At 32.5% G+C, this 15,958-nt stretch overlaps 3 protein-coding genes across 4 annotated transcripts; all 3 read right to left on the reverse strand.

The window, feature by feature from the left end:
* Positions 1–940: 940 nt before the first annotated feature.
* Positions 941–1,749, reverse strand: LOC126745650 (dynein light chain roadblock-type 2). Its single transcript, XM_050453583.1, has one exon. The coding sequence runs from the start codon at positions 1,419–1,421 to the stop codon at positions 1,128–1,130; it is 294 nt and encodes a 97-aa protein (XP_050309540.1). The 5' UTR covers positions 1,422–1,749; the 3' UTR covers positions 941–1,127.
* A 247-nt stretch (positions 1,750–1,996) lies between these two features.
* Positions 1,997–8,633, reverse strand: LOC126745831 (extended synaptotagmin-2). Its single transcript, XM_050453850.1, has 21 exons — positions 8,613–8,633; positions 8,441–8,552; positions 6,227–6,424; positions 6,138–6,179; positions 5,942–6,082; positions 5,766–5,842; positions 5,640–5,706; positions 5,266–5,411; positions 5,091–5,211; positions 4,869–5,039; positions 4,673–4,758; positions 4,572–4,620; positions 4,297–4,386; positions 4,159–4,245; positions 3,792–4,103; positions 3,558–3,642; positions 3,329–3,503; positions 3,178–3,270; positions 2,994–3,090; positions 2,678–2,815; positions 1,997–2,358 (listed from the first exon to the last, which is right to left on the reverse strand). Exons 2-21 carry the CDS (start codon positions 8,519–8,521, stop codon positions 2,284–2,286), a joined length of 2,331 nt encoding a protein of 776 aa, XP_050309807.1. The 5' UTR covers positions 8,522–8,552; positions 8,613–8,633; the 3' UTR covers positions 1,997–2,283.
* A 4,591-nt stretch (positions 8,634–13,224) lies between these two features.
* On the reverse strand, positions 13,225–15,791 carry LOC126745515 (serine/threonine-protein kinase RIO2). Of its 2 annotated transcripts, none has more exons than XM_050453388.1 (5): positions 15,142–15,791; positions 14,278–14,420; positions 13,935–14,100; positions 13,708–13,856; positions 13,225–13,650 (listed from the first exon to the last, which is right to left on the reverse strand). In XM_050453388.1, exons 1-5 carry the CDS (start codon positions 15,573–15,575, stop codon positions 13,244–13,246), a joined length of 1,299 nt encoding a protein of 432 aa, XP_050309345.1. In that variant the 5' UTR covers positions 15,576–15,791; the 3' UTR covers positions 13,225–13,243. The 2 variants fall into 2 exon arrangements, with proteins under 2 accessions (XP_050309345.1, XP_050309344.1); XM_050453387.1 differs by having other exon boundaries at positions 13,935–14,184; positions 15,142–15,782.
* Between the last annotated feature and the right edge of the window lie 167 nt (positions 15,792–15,958).

The following is a 15,958-nucleotide window of genomic DNA, read 5'->3' on the forward strand; positions in this document are numbered from 1 at the left end:
AAATGGGGAATAATAAAACGTTAAGGGTTTTATATTTTTTATTTTTGTTTATTAGGGATAGTAGATGTGTATATATAGATTTGAGGCTAGTAATATATTAGAATTTACTGAATATTACTCAAGAAGACTAATGAGACTGATTGCTTCCCAAAATTCCCAATTTTTTTGATCAGGGTTTTGAGACGATGTAGATCATTAGAATTAATATTTGCCTACCTGGTCCTTTTTGAATGAACACTGTAAGTTAAATAAAACAGGAATTGGGTTCTGAATCAGTTTTTGACTAAAGCTTTGGAACTTTGCAGATTATTAAAATTAATGTTTTGCTACCTGGTACTTTGAATGAAAGTTCAATAGAATAGAAAGTTGACTGAAGTTGTAAGAAGACTGTAAAATGTTGACAAAACATAAAGCAATTAACTATCCATGCCACGAAGCAATGGTATCTTGATCTCAAAAATTATTTGAAAAAGTATGTTTATTTTTCTATCATATAGTATTTGACTGTATGAGAATCCCAGACTTATATCAAAAGGTGGGTTCAGCAAATCAGAGCGAGGTACCCTTCTGACCAACAGTGCCCATGTGGCAACTTTCTGAAACTAGTTTTCTTTTATTTTTGGGCACACACAATTAGCATACAGATCAGTCTCCTTAGCCTTACCTCTAGTCTCCTTGATATCACTGCTTAATATATTTGTCTTCTGCTGTGATTTTACCTTTTACGACTACCACTGATTAAACAAATATTATTATGGTATAATATACCTATTGTACCTTATACAGAAATTAATATTTTCCAAAAACATAATAAATACACTGATTTCTAAAAAAATTATAGACTTAGCAAAAGTATGATTTACCGATTGGTATATAGATATTTACAGGTCCCATGACTAACATGAAGTGGGTCAAAACCAAAAGAAAAAACTACCAAAGGTTATTATGTACAATATGAATTGTATTAATAAGTTAAAGCATTATAAAAAGAATGTGCTATGTGCAAAACAATCAGATAATACAAATATTAATATAAGCAGGAATGTTCCTCACTGCGATACATCATTTAGGGCAAAAATTAGAAAAAAATATTAACTAGATTAGTAAAGAGTTAAATAATAGTCCTCCTAATCAGTAGGATTTTGAACAACTATTAAAATAAATTCTTTATCCGGGGCGACCATGATCTCGTGTTTCTTGGACCGGATCCTCAGGAATGTTAAGTCATTCGATGGGTCTAAGTCTCGTACGACACTCCTTGCCTTGTCCGCTAGAGAACTAATGAGGCCGGCGTACTGCACAGTGGTGGTGTTATCCAGGGTTGTTTTTATGGGAATACCTTCGGAGTTTACCACAATGGTCCCCACTACACCTTTATGGGACTGGATCCTTTTCATGGTTTCTTCTACTTCGTTAGACATATTTAAAGGTCAGTTAAGGAATGCTTCTTGTAAAGTGTGATTAGGGTCCTTTATAAATAAATTGAAAGGAAAACAACTTTCCACACAAAAAAAATTGACACCTAAGAATTTGATAATCAGCTGATTTTAGTGACATGAGTCATGTCTTAGGCAGGCAATCATATTTTTGGCAGAATTTATTAAAATACCTGCAAATTATGGGAGCGTTTTCTAGTGATATTTTGTTTGGCAAATCGAAATTGAAGACTAATTTTTATTTATGGTTTGTGTAAATTATTGTTTAATTGAATGTGTAAACATAAATATGTAACTTAACCTCAAACTGTCATTGTCAATTAAATGTGTGATAGAGAGAGCACGTCCATACGGAAAACGAGCTTGCAGCGATCCAGCGTTAATTTAGAGAATTAAAAATGCGGTGTCTACCGATAAAACAGGTACCGATGAAAAAAGGCGGACTATTTAAATCCTTTCGGTTATTTAAAACGATTCGAAGCTAGTTTATTCGTTAAATTCCACGTAATTGTTTAATTTGGTATATTTGGAATAATAATTATTTATAAAAACGCAATAGGCACATTAAGAAAATATTTATTTTAATTCAATGAGAAAGTATACAAGAAAATATAAAAGAACTAATAAAAAAATCTTTAGAACTCCCAACAATATCAGATCAACAGTTTTAAATACATATAAAAGCATACATTTAAAAGCTATCTTATATATAGAATACAAAATTACAGCAGTACAAACAGGTAGTTATAATAACAATGTTAAAAATGAATATATAGAAAAAAAATAGTTGAATTTTATAAAATATAAAGCATTAGAGAGGCATAACAATCATAATAATATAACTAACTTAAAATTCTGGTTGCAGATCAAACCATGAGGTTAAGGCTTGGGCTAGGTTTAACTTGGACAAATCAATTATGATCTACAAAAAAAAAGAATATGTATCAAGATTTAACTCAATAATATTTAAACAATTAATATTAGAGACAAAAATTTAAATCATAAAAAAGAAAATTTCCTTAACAATTTGCCTATGGTAAGTCTTTATTCTTTTAGAACACCATTATTTAAAAAACAAATTTTTTGGTCTGTAGAGAAAGTGATGAAGCTTCTCGCGCTATGGCAACACCTCAAACTCCTGAATATTGTGATAATATGTGTGTTCATAATTAATGTTTGTCAATTAAAAAGAGCCTGTACAGCATTTGTTGTATTAAATAAATAAAGGAAAAGAAACTTGCCTGTCCCAGGGCCTTTCCACTAAAAATTTGCTTTTGAGTGCCAACAGTAACCTCCAGCTGTTTGTTCATTAATTCAGCTTGGTTAATGGTATACTCAAAGGTTTCATCAAAAACTGGGTTGCAGTTATCCTTTATCACCTAAGAATAAGAGAAATATGCTGTGAATGTTATTAGATATACACGAATAAAAGTAGTTTTTTTTTTAATTGTAAAAAGTCCCTGCATATAAACAATTTATTGTCCTTAGATTAATAGAATTACCAATAAGTACAAATGGAATTGAGCCAAACTAGACATAAACCACTTTATTGCTCACCTGTGTTTTTCTCTTGCTATCTTTTGATCTTTCCGGAAGTAAATACAGTTTTACATAAGGATCTGGGATATTCGAAGGCTCTTTTAATGGAATATTCCTAGATATACACAAGTTAAAGTTATGTTACTCTTAATAAAGTCACAAAACCTATAAGTCAAAGTTAAACTTATACAGTGCTACTTACGCAATTTTATGAACAACCACAACCAACTTTTGCCTTTGAATACTGTATCGTAATGTTAACTGGATCCTTCCTAAACCCGCCTCGCCTGCAGAACTGCGTTAAAAGCGTAAAGTTAACAAACATTAAAACAGTAATTAAAAATCATCCTTACGATGTAACACTCGGTGTTCGATGAATTATTCCTGAACTAACATCGTCTGGAATTTCGGAATTTAGTGATGAAACTGTGGAATCTTCTATTATCGGTTCCGCAAAGTCTTCCGTTGCCTCTGGATTAACAGGGTTTGCCTCGGATGGTTTTTGTGACAATAAAGATGATTTAGAACCTAAAGTCTTTTTACTTAATTTAATCCTTATAAAAGAAATAATGGGAATTTTACCTGTGGAGGTTGTAGATAATTGTCTGTCTAAGGATGGAGGGTCGTCGCTTTGCATTTCTGGGTCAGAATTATTGTGTTTCAAGATCTGTTGAATAAGCGTAATAATCGTTTTGATGGATTCATAATTAGTGGGAATTATGTCACTATTTAAATCAATAGTAAATTAAGAAAGTGCGGAACTATATAGAGTTCAATAGAGTGACATATACTCAAATTACTGAAAAACTTACTTACCCTTAAGCTCATAGATAACACCACTTTACTCTCCGGCCCCGACTTAATTAAACCAAAAGGTTCTTTCATTACAGCCATGTTGGCCTTGTCAGCCAAATTTTTCAGCCTGTAAGTGAAACTCCCGATTTCCGAGTTGGTCTTTTTATCGATAACACAAACGTGCAAAGAGTCATTCTCCGGATTAGCCACCAAAAACGTAAAACCTTGCTCCCACACGGGGTCAACGCTGCGCATTTTATGTTCGGTCGTTTTACTCGTTGCACCCATCCGTAAAACGCAATAGGGGTCGGGTTTGGTCGACGAGCGGGCTTGCTACCAAATAACATTGAATTTAGTATGTAAGGAAGTTTATATGATGATAACTTACTGGTAAGTTTTTGGCGGAGTCCACGAATACGGTGAGCAGGGCGGTGCTTAAAGTGGAGACTTGCAACAACTGAGTTTCTGCCAAAATCTATACGGAAATTACTATTTTATAAAATTATTTAAATGAAGTGTAACTTACCTGCTGCAAATCGTTATAGTCCTTGCTCAGACCAAGCCAAGTAAACCTCAGGTGAACCATTCCATGTTTTGCTTGTTCCAACGTAACCCACTGGATAAAGATATAAAATTAAGGAATGGTTTCCCTTCTCACAATATTATATCAACCATTAGTAAATAAAAATAATTTATTCCAAGGATTTTGTCACATTTTTGTACTATATCAGAAAAACTAAACATATAATCGCGAATGACAATCCATTACTTAATATGAACCATATTTATGAAGCTACTTACAGAATTCTCAGTTCCTTTGGCTACAATATTAGATATTTCGACGGTGGCTCTAAAAAATAGCAAAAATTAATCCGTTACCTTAAATCCATTTTGTAACGAACCTTCCGAGGTTTTCATCGTCACCAGTATCATCTTTATCCCACAAATGAATATAGAGCTGTTGTCCGTTTGACTCCAAAATGTTAAACTAAAGCAATCACAAAATGGCCAATTAAAACTCAAGTAGAATAATAAGGACATTTTTATTAAGAGAAAAGAGCATATTGAAAAATGTAGTATGCAGTAAACTATGCTTACCTCACACCAGAAATCCCACTTTGGATCCACAGTATTATCAATGACTTTAGTTTTGAACGTTTGTGCTCCCACAGTCACAACTGCATAAGGATCAGATTTTCCTTTACCTAACATTCCTATGTCCTTTTTCATTAGATGTTTTGCTTCTACCACATGAACTCTCAAGACTCCCTAAAAAACACACGTTTTTGAAATGGCTTTAGCACTTTAGTCTCGATGTACCTCCGGTTCAGGACAATTTAATTCGATAGCCTCTACCTCTTCACTTAACTGTATCGGGAATTTATTGGGCAACACCATCATATTAGCCACCGTTTCGATGACAATCCTTCTCAATATATCGCTAGAAAGACAATTAAGTCATATATGAACAAAAAAAAATTAAACACAAGTTTACCTTAAACCAGGCATGTCTAAAACGTCGGCCACACCAACCAAGTTAAAGTCAATATCGGGGTTGTTTAAAAAAAACACTTGCAAACCGCCTACAAGAGGTATAGACGAGATTAAAGGCTTCATAACTACTCTTAGCATGCCATGCAACTAAAAAAAATTATATTCTTTAACGTTTTTTTTTTCACAGAAAGATACAGCTCTAGCAAATAAATGTCTTGGGTGCAAGCTGTATTTTGTAGAGAGATATTTGGAGAAATGCTACTTCCCTCTCTGTAATTTGTGGCTTAAACTTGTTATTGTCAGTTGATTTCTGCACCCAAGACTTTATATTCATTGACTTATAAACTTAAAGTTAGTATAAAGTAATAACTTTACCTGAAAGTCTCTGATACCACCCTTCATTCCTGATAAATAAAAGGTGACATCACAGTCTCCCGCATAACTAAAAATAATTCACGGTATTACATTTTTGCTAATATATAGTTTAAAGATTAAACTCACAAAATGTCCAAGTCCATTATTATTTCATTCCTGTCGATATTCTTGTCGTACACTTTCACCCCTCCAATGCGAAAAGGCTAAAAGTTCCGATAGTGCATAAAATGAATGATTGATGTTTATTTAATTGATTGTATTGAGTGACACAGTTTATTCTAGATATATTTCAGTTGTCTTACCACGGTTCCCAAAATAATCCTTTCAAATTTAAAACCGAACATTTTATATTTTTCCAAGTTCTCTTTCAAAGCCGGTTGTATTGAATCTCTCACTATTTGCTTCACATAGAGGTTCACACAGGGCCAAAGTTGTTTGATAATCTACAACGGATTGAAGAACAATAAGGTGTATTATAAAAATTGTGCTTGTTCTTACTCTATTTAACCATTCGGCCCGTTCGATATCTGGGAAAAACACCTAAAATTTTATTGTTATTAATTTTTCTTTAAAATGCCACTGCTTACCCATGAAGGTAAATCGTTAAGTCTAGCGAGCACAACATCTTTTTCACTAGACAGGGCTGATATTTTTGCTGCGGACCGTTTTCTATCACTTGATTTTTTCCATTGTTCCCTTATTACAGAGAGCACTAAAGGGCCAATAAACCATGCTGTAGACCATTTCATATAACCTACTAGGTACACTATCCCGATTATGGAGGCCTAAATAAATGAAAATTCAAAATCAGATACATATGAGTTCAAACTCTAAGTATTAAATAAAATGTTCTTCAGGTATTATTAAACTGTTAAAATTAAATATATAGGCACATACAGGACAGTAAACATAGACGAATACAGTATTTTGTGTGAAATCATTAATAATTTTCCAAAAAGTTTTTTATTAAATTCCAGAGGTATAATATAGTATAGCATAATAACTTAAGAGTCTAAGTGTCAATGAAGATTGTAAAAGTGAATTGAAAAAACACTTAGTTTAAAGCTAAATAGTTAGCAACACCTACTAGGCTAGTAAGCTCCTATTTGACAATATAATTCTTCATTTATCACATCAATTGGGTTGCAGCAATTTTTTGAGATTCACACAATGCAACTAAATGGTTCTCTAGTAATAGAAATATGGATCAATGTATTCTTATGCATTAGAGTACAGATTCTGCCAAAGCATTCATAGAACAGCATGCCATGCTGACCTTAAGAAGGATTAATTCATGTGTAGGTTAATATAAACTCTTACTGCTTTTAAAGAGTTAGCCTTTAGTATGCATTTTCTATGAATGTTAGCCTAATTTAGGCCCTCTCCTTTTCCCAATTTCTGTCAATTAATTGCCTGATAGTGTACAAGACCTATAGGGTTATTGTTGCCCTTCAGGGAGACCTGAATTCAGTCCTGGACTGGGTCGAGAAAGAACAGAAAAGTCAATATAACCATTAAGAGTTGTTGTGTTTAAAATCTTGAAAGTAAAAGGTGTTAGGAGGTTATAGATTTTAATATTGTACCAGCCATAAAATTGAATACAACCTAGTCTTGATATTACATACTAATCTACATCATCTCCAAGATTGTTATTTATTTTAATAATTACAATAGTAAAGTTTACTACACATGCTTCCTCTCATATTGGAACATTGAAAATTGGTTTTTTGCAAACTTCTAAATGGTGATATGACATCATATAGAAAATGCATAAGAGGTGAGTTTCCTGTGAGTCATTTTGGACCCAAAACTGTAATAGGGTAAGAATATTGATGGTCTTGTGAGAAGTTTTGCTTGGGACATTTTTTTCAATCATTTTCTTATCAAATTTTCACTTTTCTCTTGCAAATATGTTCTTGAAATAATAAAAAAATTTAATTATCCAAATAATGGGCATTCTTTACCCATTAATTTGATACCAAAAAGTTTCTTGCACCTCAAGAACTGTTTGAGTTAAAGTCATTTTTGCCAAACAGGTTCTAAGACCCACAAAATTTGAAGTTTCTGAATTTATACAGGTCACACTTATTTGACTGTGCTCTAATTGTTTGTATGTGCTGGAGTGTCTGTCTATAATCAATGTGGAGGTCAGATCAAGCTCCATCTATGACTATAACAGTTGTGCAAGGACCAATTTATAGTATTTGCATATTGGGTACTGGACTATTAGGTAAATGTTTTAATGTGTTACCACTGTTACCAGTTATATCTAGGGTTTCATTGTTTAAAAATTTTAAACAAAGGGTGAAATGTTATCTAATAAACAATACCTACTTTTTATTCTTTTGATGAATACTTTAATTCAGATTTTACCATGTTTCAAAGGCCCTTGTTATTTCATTTAAGTTTTTGTATGTGTTATGTGTAAAATACTGTCTGTAATTGTTTTAACAAACCCTGCTTCTATGTTTTTTGAGGTATATAATATCATGAGTATTGAATAATGCTATCAATATCTGATCACTAACAGCAATGCAGTGAATTGATACACAAGAGTTAGGTACCAACCTAGATCTCTATTATTGCTTATTGATGTATATCATCTTTAAGATTGTTATTCATATTAAAAATTCCAATGGTACTGTGTACTATGACTCCTCTTGTAATATAATATAATATTTTCAATATCGACATTGAAACTACTCCTAAGTAAGCTAGATTACTTATATTTAGACATCAGGAATCTATGATTCCATTGTGTTTCATTGAACTATAGACACTATATGTAATAAAGACAATACCTTTTTCAAAGTGCTGTACAATATACTGACAATGCTGAATTCACTGGTGGCTTTCTTTACCAAATCCTTATTGACACTCATTTTTGATTATTTATTACTGGCTCATTCAGATCTGTAACTTTATAAATAACTCTATAAACCTAGACCCATATTTATCTAAAACGCACCTCACCTAATAAGGTTTACACAAATAATCATGATTCATGAATCAGATGTTTACGAGGCAGCTCTCGAATTCGAGAACGCAGCGGTGGATCAAATATTATGCTGCTTCCATATTTTCGCAGCAGGATTTTATGTGATACACACACAGACTGCTCCAGAATAGAAGTTAGAGCTGATGCAAGCTTCTCTGGTGGATATCGGAGTTCTACTTAAATTAGAACACTGAATACCATTCAATTGTCAATTGTGTATTCACTGTTGTAAGGAGTTATCTATAAACCAGCAGTAGAGGCACCTTTGTGGGTCTCACCAGATAATGAATGCGCTTAGAGAGACGCAAAATCCGACTATAGTGAACAGTCTGTATTTGGACATTCCGGTATAGGATTCGGCTCCCATATATATCGCACATCTTTTTTATACACAGGGTGAAACCAAAAAGATAGTGGGATAGTCAAATTATACAGAAACACATAGATGTTACATTTTCAAGAAATACTGCCTATACATCAACATTCCGCTCTGCATTTCGGCACCGTTTTAACAATGTTCCTATTTAAGCTTAAATATTGAGGATGAAATTATTATTAAAACTATTTTTTGAGTATTGAATGTGTTTTTACAAGCAGCTCAGGTAATTTTTTTCTTTTTTAATTCCCTCCTATGGAAGGCTCAATAAAATGCCTGAAAGAATTAAATAAAATGACCATTTTCGAGTGGGTACTTATTTTTTAACTGCCAGGAATCATTTTGAAATTATCTAAAAATGTGTGAGCAATTAAAATAAATTTTTCCAAGCAGTTAAGGTAATAACTTTTTCTTTTCAACTACCTGGAATGACCAAGAAAATACTTAAAATGATAAGAAATTATCATTAAAGAAATTACCATTTTTCAACATCATTTTTTAAAACTAACTTGGGATATTTATACAGATCATCTGTCTGGAAAATTGAGAAATATATAGTGTGTTCTTGCTGAGAAATCTCTATGATTGTATATCTCAGAGTACAATGTTAAATGCCTACTATGGCATATTGCACTTGGTCATGATCTATGGGATTTTAGCTTTGGGTGTATCAGCTTCTGCAGCCAGATTATTAGGGTTGCAATGTAAGCCGGTAAGAATTGTAAAAATTGTAATGTATTTTTACAAACAATTCAGATAATTTTTTCCTATTCAATTTCAAGGAAGGGTCAATAAAATGTTTGGAAGAATTAAATCAAACTATATAATTTTCCCATATAGTTTACTCAGTTTTATACTAGTTTTTACTTTAATAGTTTCAATACTTACTTCACAGAGTAGGTATGACTTGGAATGCTCTTTTGCTATTTATTCTTGTCTGGCAGATAGAGTCCAATAGATCATGCTGTTTTGCAGGATTCCGTACTTGGCCCTATTTCATTTCTCCTTTATATTTTATAATCTTCTTTGCTTTATATAAGAGGTCGTTTTACAATTTTTGCAAATGACATCCATTCTATGGGCTCATAAAGATCATGAGTCAATAATGGAAATTATAGCGGAGGATTTTAGAAGGAGGGTTAAGCAAGGGTGTGATTCCAATCTCATGTCTCTAAACATTAATAAAACTAAATTATTGGCATTTAGGTTGGTCTGCACTAATCAGATATAGGATTTAAAAAACTTAAATAAACAGTGCTTTTACTTGTGCAGTTTTTTTCTTTTAAATTCTTTTTCTGGTGATAACTTTAATTACTGTAATAACTTTGTTATATATTTATGATGTTTGCCTTTTTTAATGAAAAGATTGCAGAAAGGTCTTCTCGTTTTTGTATTTTATTCCTATTTGCTACTTTTTAGATTGAGGTACTTTTACTCACTAGTTAGTTATACTCTTTAAGTGCTGAAATGTTTTATCTAGTGAGAAGTTTTATAATCTAGACAAATTTCTGGAATATTTAAGTTTTAGAAGCATTTCGTATTACTTTTTGGCAAAGAGTGTTTTTTTACTAATTTGACCCCACTGAATCCAAAAATGCCGGTTGCCAAAGCGAAATCGCAACCGGAAGTGAAATATGCAGCATGGCGTCCGAAATGGCCTTAAAACCGTTTTTTTGTCGCTCAAACTCCCTTGTTTGAGGTTGGGACGCGACCAAAGTGTTTTTTTAATATGTTTTCAGACATAAGGAATGCAAAAACACATAAACTAAGCATGTTGGTCAAATATATTTTCTTAAAAGTACATTACAAGCGGTTAAAATTGCACTTTTTGGCTTTTAGCAAACTGTGCGACTAATGTTAACATTTAAAAAAATAATTATTTGTGTAAAAAAACTGTTTTTATTTGCTTAAAAAAAAAAGTCTTAAGAAATATTTATTGTGTGTCTCCAGAGTTTATGCAAGAACGTTTACAAGGAGTGCACAGTTTGAGGCAAGACACATTCGCCCTTCGGCAACTGCAATTTTTTGTATTGCAATGTCCTTTAAAATAACAAACTATTATTTCCTCGCACTTCTTTGGAATGGGATCCAGAGTCATTAAAAGAGGGACAACTTGTTCCCTCTGCACAATCCAGCCACAATCCTGTAGCCTAGGGAGTGAGGGTTTGGGGATATGGGCGTTTTCCCAAACACACACCTGTTTTTAAAAATATAGTTTATTTTTGTCAATTGTGTTTTTGGTACGCTTACCTGATAGTTGCATCTTTTGATATGCAGACGAAGTGAATCGGTTGTTGGAGGGAGGAGTTGTTGTTGGAGAAGCTTGTAATCAAAATTAGACAATTCCATAAATTTTTTATTCATATTTTTTGACATGATTAGTTTCCATTTTTCCTTTTGACATATCAGGCATTTCTCCCAATCTGTTTTTCCTGTTTGAGATCAAGTAGAAAATTTGCTCTGTTTATTATTATTGTCGTCTTGTAGTCTTTTAATTTTGTCGGCAGAAGTAAAGGTTGCATAACAGCTCTTATGATATTGCCACTGTTAATTACTTTTATGATGCGCATTATTGCTGGACTGTCAAATGCACTTTTTCGTTATTTAGCACATGACAGCAACTGTGTCTTTCCGCTGTCTCCAAGCCTTGACAAGCTTTTTTGGGAATATTCTTTTGGTAAATTAAACAGAGCCCAACGTTAACTTCGTCTGTCTCTTCACCTATAACCTGAATAAAAGACAGAATAGTTACGACAAGAAACTGCATTACCAAAAGGAGTAATTATTAACAATTGGGAAACACGTAGTATTCGTGTACGGCAGAGGTTTTACCGAAGTAGCCTTGATCATGAAAAAAAGATTAAGGCAACGATTAAAAAAAAATTGCTGTGGAAATCAAAAAATAATTTGGCAGATTATACTTATTTGGCCGATATATAATAATATACTAGTCTAGATTTAGCTATGTCTTTAGTGGCACGTTGTGTATTTTTTAAGATCAAATATATATAAATATAATAAATTCGTTGTCGTTTTTTTTTATTAAAAATATGTTTTTATGTGAACTAAGTTTATTCTGTGTTTTTAAATTACTCATGTTATGTCTGAAAACATAAAGAGACCCTTTGGTAGCGTTTCTACCTCGAACAAAGGAGATTTAGCTGAAAAATTCGGTTTTAAGGTCATTTCGGACGCCATCTTGAATATCTCACTTCCGGTTACGATTTCGCTTTGGCAACCGGCATTTTTGGATTCAGCGGGGTCAAATTAGTAAAAAAACACTCTTTGCCAAAAAGTCATACGAAATGCTTCTAAAACTTTAACAGGGGCCTTTTTTAAATTTTTTGACTAGACTATTATAATAAACAAATACTTTGTTTTTATGATAATAATGTTTTGATTCATAAACAGAATAAAGACATGTGCCGAATTCTATAGTGGAATGTCTCACACTTACTGATAAAACAGGTGTGTTTATTATATAATATAATTTACCTAAAAGTATGAGACATAATAAACAAATACAGTAAGAAAAGAAAATGAATATGTGACCAATACTTATAGTTACTTTTATAAAGCAGTGATTTTCCCAATATACAAAAAAAACAATTTTATCTGTGTTTATTCAACAATATCTTAAAACTAGTTAATTTAGGCATTAATGGATATTCTGTATAGAAAATGTTAAAATATCATGTCTAAAATTTAAATTGTATTATTATTAGCCCAACATTTTAAGAACTGAAGTTGGAATAATGAGCTTCGAGACGTTTTGTAACAAAACTATTTATTTTAATATTACATTCATGAAAAAAATCTTAACTATACCTATTTTAAATTATTTCCTTACTAAAGAGTTTAACAATAAAAAAAATTGCAATTTACTATGTATACGTCAAAGGTACATGAAGTCTGGTATGTTATGGAGCTATCATTAGCTAGCAAAGTAATGTAAGACTTCTTTATAAAAAATCTAATTATCCATATCATACTGTTATAACATCAGGAGAAGTTTAAGACTTCTGAAATTAAATATATTGCTGAAGATCCTAATAATGATAACGAAATACGTGTCGATTGTTGATAAATAATATGGTAAAAATCTGTTTTTTTTTAGAAGTGATTGCTCTATGACCACTTATATCAAAGTTCATATACCTTAGAATTTTTTTAGGTACAAATCAAACTATTTTAAGTAAAAACACAATAAATACAAATGTTTGATGCTCTTTATTCATAACCCCAAATTCCTTTGCTCTGCTTCACTGTGTCCCTGTTCTCTCTTCTCACTCTAGTTACTGCATTAGCTTCTCCTTTGGCCACACACTTACTCATCCTTTCTTTTTTACCTTTGCTGTCAAATTGTTTTTTTATTCTTCGTTTTATCTCGTCAGGGTGTATGGTGGTCGCAGTCGATCTTACGCTTCTCGACTCCAAGTTGTTTAACTCTTGCTGTATGTCAACGCTATCTGAATCATCGTTTTCTGATTCAGTGAGTACCGTGTCTTTATTGTCATGCATAGCTTGCATTACGGTCTCTATTGATGAGTAATTGTTTATATTCCTTTGACTTAATTCTTTTGGCAGATCAGAAGTTTTATCAGGTAACTGTTCATCATCAATTTCGTCTTTATTATCTGAAAAAACAGTATTTTTGTGACAAAGTCATACAATATAAATAAATTGATTCTTACCAGATTCTGGTTCACTTTCAATTCCCAATTCCACATTGATAGCATGGGCCATTTGCTTCGTTAATCCTGTACATAAAATGTCCGCGTCCAACGTATCTATACGTTCAATATCTGAGAATTTCGGGAAAGTTTCACTTTCATAATTAAACCTAAAACAAGTGTCTCAAACAATTTTTACATTAAATTGCAAATACTTTAACTCCTGAATATTTTGGGGGCATACTTGCCTCTTTTTAAAAAAATCCTTTACACAATTCACATCTCTCTCAAAGTACATTTCGGCATTAGGGTGTTCTGTAGAAACCATTTGAGGAAAGTCTATTATAATGGGCTTTTCATCTTCCGTTAGAATGATATTAAATTCATTAAAGTCCCCATGGATTACCCCAGAGTCTGCAAAATGAACTATAAGATTCATTAGTTCATCATATAAAGCCTCTACATTATCAACTTCCATGACATGATTGAGAAGAGTGCCTGAAAAGTGTGAAAAAGCAGCAAACATGTTTATTTATATATAAGAGAAATATTTCTTTAAATTCCGTAGCCTCATTTACCAAATATACAAACCTCGAACTCGCTCCATTACCACACAATGTCTATTAAAGTCAATAGGTTTGGGAACAGGGAATTTTCTATCGTATAGAGCTTTCATGTATGCAAATTCCTTTGTGGCTGATATACGGGACAAATAAAGCCATGAAACTGATTTTCTAAAAAAAATATATTAATGATAGTCCTCATATTCAGGACTGACATTTTTTTTAAATAATTTCCTATCATATAATCTGTAATTGTCTGGTTGACTGAAGACATACAGATAACAAGTACACAGGACTGGTTTAAATTAGTGAGTAACATAAATAGAGTGTTTAGCTAATGATAGGCTTTTGAGAGTAATGTGTGGAGACTTTTAACTGAAATTTTAAGCTGTGTATATAGTATCGCTCATGAACTGCAAAGGATTGAGTATTCTAAGTTAAAAACTAAAGAGTGCTACTATTTCAAATAAATTCATAAAGTTTGCAAAGGAATTATTACATGAACAGTATTTAGCACTCATGACTCAAAATGCAATTTATAATTTCCAATATGGGTATAAATAAAGGAGATGCAGACTTAGGGTCTTCAGCTTTGAATCAGGAGTTCCTCAGGGTGCAATACTTGTTCGCAGATGATATACTTGATACTACATTGTTTAAACATGGTGTGATGCAAATCGTTTAGTACTTAATGCAGGGAAGACAAATCATCTTGCTTTCAATTGCAAGCAGAAGATTGTCTCTATTGCTAGTGATTGTGTTCAGATGGTTTCTGTGTGTGGGTTCAATTGAATTGGTATGAAAATGACCTTTTCATATCTTGCTATGTCTCCTTTAATTGTGCATAGTCTAACCATACAAACGTATATCAATAAAGAAATTTCACACTTACCTATGTTTATGGTAGTCTCTTTTTTCAGCCACTTTTCGAAAACAAACTCTCCCGAGCCTATGTAGTTTCAGGCAAATTTCTTGTCCCTCTGAATCAGCAACTATATAAACGTTACTCTCTTTACCTACACCAATTTGATTGCCAAATGATGCAATGATATTTCTTTTGGTCAAACTATGTAGAGCTAAGTAATCATATCCGGCATTGGTTAATCGATACCCATCATACCTCTTGCCTCTCTCGTAACTCAATAATTTATGTTTGCACAATTCCCTTAACAGCTTGTGTACACCTCCGTGTTGTAAATTAGCAATTGAGGCTGTCATAGGCCCAGGTACCAATTCGTGGTTTTTCATGCCCATTTCCACTGCTGTTAGTACACGAAAGTCTTCGGGGGTTAAATAACGCATTAAAGTAACGTTTAGTTTTCCCATTTTCGAATTAATTAACTAATGTAAATAACTTATAATTTACAAAGGAAACCGCAAGCACTTTTTAGAGATAGGAAAGTAAATAAGACAGGTTACAAAAAAACAAACATATGATAGGAGTAGCAGCAAATAGCATGTGGTGGATCCAGCTCTTATTCGAGAACGCAGCTGTTTGGTGCTTAGCTCCAAGAGCTATTAGTCCGCGCCTCGTGACATTTGAAACTTCACGAAAGTTAGAAATGTAATTAAGTATCCCAGATAAGTTCTCACTATATAAATAGTAATAAAATTGCCGTTTGCCTCAGCGTTTAATTATTTATTTAATTATTATTAGTAAAACATAGTTTTTACAATTCTAATGACACTAATATGACTAGCCTCGAAAT

This window comes from Anthonomus grandis, chromosome 16 (assembly GCF_022605725.1).
Source record: "Anthonomus grandis grandis chromosome 16, icAntGran1.3, whole genome shotgun sequence".
NCBI classification, from domain to species: Eukaryota; Metazoa; Arthropoda; class Insecta; order Coleoptera; family Curculionidae; genus Anthonomus; species Anthonomus grandis.

Excerpts from the sequence above, each read along its gene's own strand:
- LOC126745650 (XM_050453583.1), bottom strand. The coding sequence starts at position 1,421 with ATGTCTAACGAAGTAGAAGAAACCATGAAAAGGATCCAGTCCCATAAA.
- LOC126745831 (XM_050453850.1), bottom strand. The coding sequence starts at position 8,521 with ATGAGTGTCAATAAGGATTTGGTAAAGAAAGCCACCAGTGAATTCAGC. Across the intron at positions 5,843-5,941 it reads GGATTATTTTGGGAACCGTG|CCTTTTCGCATTGGAGGGGT; the intron begins GTAAGACAACTG and ends CGGAACTTTTAG. Across the intron at positions 3,091-3,177 it reads GTGGTTGTTCATAAAATTGC|GAATATTCCATTAAAAGAGC; the intron begins GTAAGTAGCACT and ends GTGTATATCTAG.
- LOC126745515 (XM_050453387.1), bottom strand. The coding sequence starts at position 15,575 with ATGGGAAAACTAAACGTTACTTTAATGCGTTATTTAACCCCCGAAGAC. Across the intron at positions 14,421-15,141 it reads AGAGACTACCATAAACATAG|AAAATCAGTTTCATGGCTTT; the intron begins GTAAGTGTGAAA and ends TATTTTTTTTAG. Across the intron at positions 13,651-13,707 it reads TGAAAGTGAACCAGAATCTG|ATAATAAAGACGAAATTGAT; the intron begins GTAAGAATCAAT and ends CTGTTTTTTCAG.